The 6,839-nt window shown below is 32.4% G+C and overlaps 1 protein-coding gene across 1 annotated transcript; it reads right to left on the bottom strand.

Annotated features, from left to right (window-relative positions):
• Positions 1 to 431: 431 nt before the first annotated feature.
• Positions 432 to 3,252, bottom strand: LOC18609448 (uncharacterized). The gene is made up of 3 exons (XM_007044565.3): positions 3,021 to 3,252; positions 2,731 to 2,849; positions 432 to 790 (listed from the first exon to the last, which is right to left on the bottom strand). The coding sequence occupies exons 1-3, from the start codon at positions 3,188 to 3,190 to the stop codon at positions 771 to 773; spliced, it is 309 nt and encodes a 102-aa protein (XP_007044627.2). The 5' UTR covers positions 3,191 to 3,252; the 3' UTR covers positions 432 to 770.
• Between the last annotated feature and the right edge of the window lie 3,587 nt (positions 3,253 to 6,839).

Below are 6,839 nucleotides of genomic sequence, written 5' to 3' on the forward strand. Positions count from 1 at the left end.
CCTAATTTAATCCTTATATAATAAATTTTTATTCAATTTAATCTCTAAATTTTATAAATTTATTTAATTTAATTTCGATACTTTATATTTTTATTCAATTTAATCCTTATAACATGACATTAAAAAATTGACGTAAAAAAAAATTTCTAAAAATAATTTCCAAAAATTTTTTCAAACATGACACCTCTTTATTGCCACATTAGCATATCAACACCTCAGCATCACCTTGTGAACAGTCACACATCTTCATTGCCACATTAGCATATCAACGCCTCAACATCACCTTGTGAACAATCACATTAATGTCACGTCAACATTATTAATGATCAATTTGGACGACATTTAGGGAAAAGATTTAATTACATGAAATCTTAAAATACAAAGACTAAATTGATTAATTTTAAGATAAGACTAAATTAACAAAAACCCCATAATAGAAAGACCTATAGAGTATTTTGACCAATAAAAATTATAATCCATTCACAAAGTAATACCATCAAATTTCAAATATGACCGAATCATAGTAAATATCCAAATTGCACAGCTATTCAATATATCTATCTCTTCCCAAAATTATTATTATCTTATGACATGCAACTAATATTAGGCTAAAACCCTTTTAGAGAACAAGGTGGCAAGAGATGACATTTGACTAGTCCTTTTCAAAGCCAAATATTATGTTCAATCTCAATCCGAAACATGTCGAGAAAGCAAAATCTCCCGCAGATGAAGGTCCGAGCAGCATCAAAAACAGAAGCCCATTGGCAATGCTATAGAGGTGTTGCAAATCCTGCCAACACAAACGTATCAATAACTTAAAACATGAAGACCCACCGCAGTAATGCCTAGGAGGCCCGCTGCAGTCATGCACTCATGCTAAGGCATGCATAAGCTACAGTGTGATCGCTAATCAGATATTGAAAAATGTTTACTCAAGAGTTTTAACTTAATAACATTATATTCCACTTTAAATGCTCAAAACTAAAATTGATAAAGTTGTAGCTTGCATATAAAAGCATGTAAAATCACAATAAAAATGGAACACATGGTTTGTCTAAGTTGAATAAGAGCTGTAAAGTGTAACATGTATGCAAAAAGCTACTCCTGCAAAATTGTTTTACGTGGTGCTGAAAATTTCAAATAAAATTTGAAAATTAAAGAGCTAATGGAATCTTTAGGCAGCAAAAATTGATATTAGTTCAAAAACAACCTTTATTTGCAACTTGCAACAAGGGGTGTTAAGCCCTTCAATTGGATTTTGGAGGTGAGAAACGGCAAGTTGTTTTTTAAATCTTTACAAATCCAAACTTTTTCCTAAAACATTTTTAATCATCAAAATCAACTTTGTGTGAAAACGAGCATTATTTAAGTTTGCTGAGAAAAAAATTTGCAGCGAATTTATCTTCTCTTAGCTCTAGTTTCCCACTGCCCAATTTTGAGTCTTGTATCATTTTTTCAAAGAACCAACTTTCTCTAGGAATTACAAGGTGTGTTGTGAAACCTCATCCTAAAACTGGAATGCAAGGTAAGAAACCACAGAAATTATCCAATAAAAGATGCTCAAATATGGATCTGGAAGAGCTATAATGATGTAACACAACACACTTGGAAAAAAATTATGTAACACCATGATTTCAATAAACTCCCAATATCAGATGCTCCCTAAGGAGAAGCAAGAAATCTAACAGAAAATAAAAAATAACATCAAAACATATCAGGGCAGTTTCATAACTACTATGATGGTACCCATTTATTAGAAGGATAGTGATCACCAATACTTGGATATAGCAAAGGAGGCTTGCTAACTCCTAGCACAAAATAGTTGCAGATCAATTTTACTCATCATAACAATAACAATCAAAGGTAGGGCTTAATTGCTTAAATGTGAACCATAAATTGGTTTTGAGGTAGCGGTTTCAGCCTCAACAGTATTAAAACTATCTGAAGATCATGGATCCCAAGTCAAATAGATTCTGAAATACACAGAATCACAAAGAAAAACTGATAAGAAGCATAGTAGTTAGCAGTCAATCTAACTCGGTAAATTCAGCACAGCCGATGTACATTTAAAGGATATATTACAAAATAAGGCCATAAGGTTCATGGATATTTCTTCTATCTTATCAACCATGCTCTTTTACCTTCCTAACTTTCCAGCTCAAATAATTTACAAGTCAAAAAGAAATATATTGAGCTTTATAGAAAGCAACCATAACTCAATCATAAACAATTTCAATTAGAGAACAGGATTGCTTTAAGCACAGAGCCCTCAGGCCACAATTAACCGTTCCCCAAATCAGCCACAGTTTCACAAATAAAATATATGTAGCATACATTGGCCTATAATCCAAGTCTTCTCCCCAAAGAATGGATAACAAGAAGGGGGTACATACAATAATACTTTTAATAATGATCAACCCAAATGGCTTCTCCCGGCAATGTACCACAACTATGCAGCAGCTTCAAAAGCCAAAATATACCTACGCAAAGAAATTATTCTACCATTCTATAGTTACCCATCAAAGGATGAATTACAGTCTCAAAACAGAAGAAGAGAACATACATTCGTTATTTTTTCCCTCAATCAAAATGCAAAAGCACAAATATTAAGCTGCAGCAATAAAATAGACAGTTTCAAGAATAATACGCTGCTATAAAGCAACTCACAAGCCACAAGCCAGTATAATATAAAAGGGAGAGATATAAGAACAGGACAGTCATTATAATTACCTTCTGAAAGACACCCCCAGCTTTGATTATGCAAAGACAGCAATGAAGTAAACAAGGCAGAGGCAGTAGCACTATGCAATGGCATCAAAGTTACTGCACCACCCAATTCCACTGGGAGCCTGAAATAAGCCGCATCAAACAATTCTTACTCAGACTTAGAACAAATCGGCAATAATTTCCATACAGAATTTCTCGAATAATTAGTAGAACCAATACAAAAAGTATAAGTAAACTGCTAAAATATTCTATAACAAAGAAATGAAGCTGTAACTTTTCGGATGGAAGCAAACCTGGAAGAAATGAGATTGCGGAGAGAGAATCGCGATGCAGAGGTTGGCTTAGGAGAGAAAAGGCCGGCCAGCTTATTATTAGCAGATCTTGAAGATGTTGAATGGGTCAAAATGGTCTTGGCTGAAGCACAAGAGAACTGTAGGGTTCTTCTTCCACAACTAGCCGCCATGATTCCTTTTGTCTTTCCCAAGAACCCAGAAGCCTAAAACCTCAGGGTCAGGGTTTTTTCTTTATTAGTTTTAATTTTCTTTAAATGAAGAAAGAGGTGTTGGTTATGGGCTGGATCTTGGCCCAGAGTATGCAAAAGATATTAGCTTTCATCTTTCATTTTTACCTTATAAGTCTAACAATTAATCAGACTTTACTAATTTATTAGGTGATATGTTTATGAGGAATTTAACCTTTTTGAGAAACGAGAATATGTGTTCAGGGATGGATAAGAATATAGAGTTACACATAAGATCAATTCTAGTAGTTTATCACCCAAGTAGCACCATAAATGAAAGTATTCCAAATTCAATTATGGATTAAGAGTATACTTTCAAGTTCCTAAACTATTCAAAAAAATTCAATCATATCTTTATTTATTTATTGCATTCAATTACGCCTCATATACTTTCTTTTAGATCAAATGAGTCCTTATAACTAATAGTTGAATAATTACTATTAGTCAAAATGTCAATTGTCATTTTATATTCACGTGCTGTTAATGTGGCACTGATGTAGATGATAAAAAATATCACATGATCATATTATTATGTCATCATCAACATATCATGTTATTATCCATTATATCATGTCAGTATACTATATTAGCGTCGAGTGACACAGAATAACAAGTGACATTTTGATTAAGTTAAACATTAGTTATGAGGGTTTATTTGGCTCAAATTAAAGTATAAAGATTTATTTGACTCAAAATAAAAGAACAAATGTTTGATTGAAGGTAATAAAAGAATAAGCGCTTATTTGAATTTTTCTAAATAGTTTAAGGGTATTTTTAGATATTATGCCTTTTTTATTTATAAAGAAAATTGCCAACCATTTCTTTGTTCTTCTATAAACTATATATATTTTTAGAGTTATTGATTATTTTCAATTTATTTAGTGTTTTTTTTAGTCCTTGTTAGCATTTATGTCTATGAACACCCATTAACCATCAAGTTATACAATAAAAAAAAAACTCCTTTATTTTAAAGATGTAACTTTATCTTTCACATGACATCTTCTAGTTTCTTTTTCTCAATTAACATTTTCTAGAGAATATTTATTTTTATAAGAGGTTATATTGTTAATTTTGCCTGATAAAATTACCAAAACACTCTTAATTCAAAGTTAGTCTAAAGGTTCATAGTTAAAAGTATTTTATAATCTTATTAGGTAAAATTAACAACATAACCCTTTGTTGGAATACCTAATCCCTTATTGAAATAAAAGTTATGTGCTAATTGAGAAAAAAATATTCATAAGATCTTAGTTGAAAAAAAGGGTAAATTACCCCCAAGCCCTTAAGATTTCATCCTAATTCATCTTTAGCCCATTAATATTCAAAATGGACACTTCCCCAAAAATCCCAAACGTCATTAACAGATATTAAAAAATTACTAAATTACTAATGACCCTAAAACACCAAAACATGTCTTTTAATTCAACTTACTCGATTTAGTTGACTGTTAAAGATTTTCTTCGTCATTTTCAGGCCATAAAAAATCTAATATGATAACAATATTTGTGAGGTAAGAGCATGGCAATTTCTTAATTTTAGTTTATTATATATTAATCCTTACCCTATCTCCTCTAATTTTAGGACATTCAGTTGTATAAAGTAAAGTGGAGTGTTTTATTTTAGCATTACTTGTTCTTCGAAAGCTAAAGAAAATATGTACTGGTTGACACTATTTCAGTGATACAAAGCTATATGTAAGTATTTGTGATGGTGGAAGATGAAAAAAGGAAAGAAAGAATAAGCTTTAATTTGCTTAAGAAAATTGCAAACCTTCCAAAAGTGTGGTAGATCTCTTAGTTTTGCTTGGAATCCAAATTTTGATGGACAAAGTACTTTGTTAGTGCAATAAGCTCAAGGTGTAGAAGTTCAAGAAAGGGATGAATTGACTTCTTTTAAAATTTTTTTCTAAATTTAATAAAAATAGAGTTTCTTTTTAAATTAAGATTAAAACACTAAAAACTTGAAGAGAATGTTAAGAACAAAAACATAAGAATTTTATAAAAGTTCGACCTCTTTGCCTACATTCTCTCTCTTAGCTCACTCAAGCATTTTGAATCCACTATGAAAATTATCACAGCCCAAATTTCAGGCTATGACCGACGCATGGGCCCAATGGGCATAGCCCACTAAGCCCAAGCAAGCCTATTTATGCAATCCCGATCATTAATCCCAACCATCATTTCTAAAACCATATATTTTAGTTCTCAATGATGAATGTTTCAGTAATAATTTATAGCGATCGAATATTTATATTTGTATTATCTCAAAGTATTGTCATTCATTGTCGTCTCATAAGGCATCATCATCAATCCAACATATACATACTTCATTTATAACATGACTCATAATAGTTTACATTCCATATACATGTACACAGATAAAAGACTTTCAACCGTCAGCGGAGTGACTTTAAGTGAAGGTACCGCTATTGGGATGCCATATTACCTATCAAGAAGGCGAGCATATGTGTGTGACTCAATTTAGGTCCCAACTGCCTCTGAATTTGAAAACATGAAGTTTAAAAACGTGAGTATAAACTCAATGAGTGAACATAAGAAGGGAACAAGCAATCGATAGGAAGAATTTAGAAATCATGATGCACTTGTTTCAAAAACAATGCACTTGATTTAATTTCTTGCTAAAAACCCCTCATTTCAAACCTTGATTGATACCCTCATAGTGTTTCACAAACCCATGATCAATCCATGAAGTTAAATGGGTGAAAAGTATATCAAAATCAAGCAAGGTAGAAAGCATGGCAGCAAGTTTCTCGCTGCAGCAAAATTCATTCTCGCTGTAGCGAAATTCGGGCGGCCAAAATAAAAAGTTTCTCGCTGTAGAGAAAATATTGTTAGTTTGCATATGTTTCAGTTTTTCTAGTAGATCTCTCGCTACAGAAGTACAATTGACCTGATTTTTAGACCATTAGAAAGATAAGAGACAAGGCTACAACTTTGATGTTTACCACTTTTCCCATTTCGGACGGGAAAGTGGTCAAAATCTTTATTAAGTGAAGATACTGCATTAGAACCTAAGAGTTTCTCGCTGCAGTGAGTTGTTGGCTACCAAAACAGAATGTTTCTCGCTCAGCGAGAAACACTGTTAGTTTGTATGTGTTTTAGTTTTTCTAGCATTTCGCTCACTATATAAGTTCAATTGACCTGATTTTTAGATCATTAGAAAGCTAAGAGACAGGGCTACAACTTTGATGTTTACCATTTTTCTTAATTCGGACGAGAAGGTAATCAAAATCTTCATCAAAGTGAAGGCACTGCATTAGAATCCGAGAGTTTCTCACTGCAACAAGATTTATTCTCACTGCAGCAAGTTGTTGGCTGCCAAAACAGAATGTTTCTCGCTGCAGCTAGAATGCTTTCTCACTATAGCCAGAAGTAGGGCACCTAAATGTAAAAAGGACCTCCTTTGCACAAAAAATCCATTTGGTGCTGCAATAAACTCAATTTGCAAGAAAATGGGACATTCTCAAGATTCATCATGCCAATTTCAACATGAAATACTCAAAAATTTCCAAAGTTCAACATGCCAAAATTTCACATGCATTACAACCATATACTATATTCATGAACTTTTA

This window comes from Theobroma cacao, chromosome 2 (assembly GCF_053813885.1).
Source record: "Theobroma cacao isolate CCN51 chromosome 2, ASM5381388v1, whole genome shotgun sequence".
Classification (NCBI taxonomy): Eukaryota; Viridiplantae; Streptophyta; class Magnoliopsida; order Malvales; family Malvaceae; genus Theobroma; species Theobroma cacao.

What these genes read in the sequence shown, in the direction of transcription:
- LOC18609448 (XM_007044565.3), bottom strand. Translation starts at nt 3,190, where the DNA reads ATGGCGGCTAGTTGTGGAAGAAGAACCCTACAGTTCTCTTGTGCTTCA. An exon ending in CGCAATCTCATTTCTTCCAG is followed by an intron (nt 2,850 to 3,020) that starts GTTTGCTTCCAT and finishes GGCTTATTTCAG; the next exon opens with GCTCCCAGTGGAATTGGGTG. An exon ending in CTGGGGGTGTCTTTCAGAAG is followed by an intron (nt 791 to 2,730) that starts GTAATTATAATG and finishes TTGTGTTGGCAG; the next exon opens with GATTTGCAACACCTCTATAG.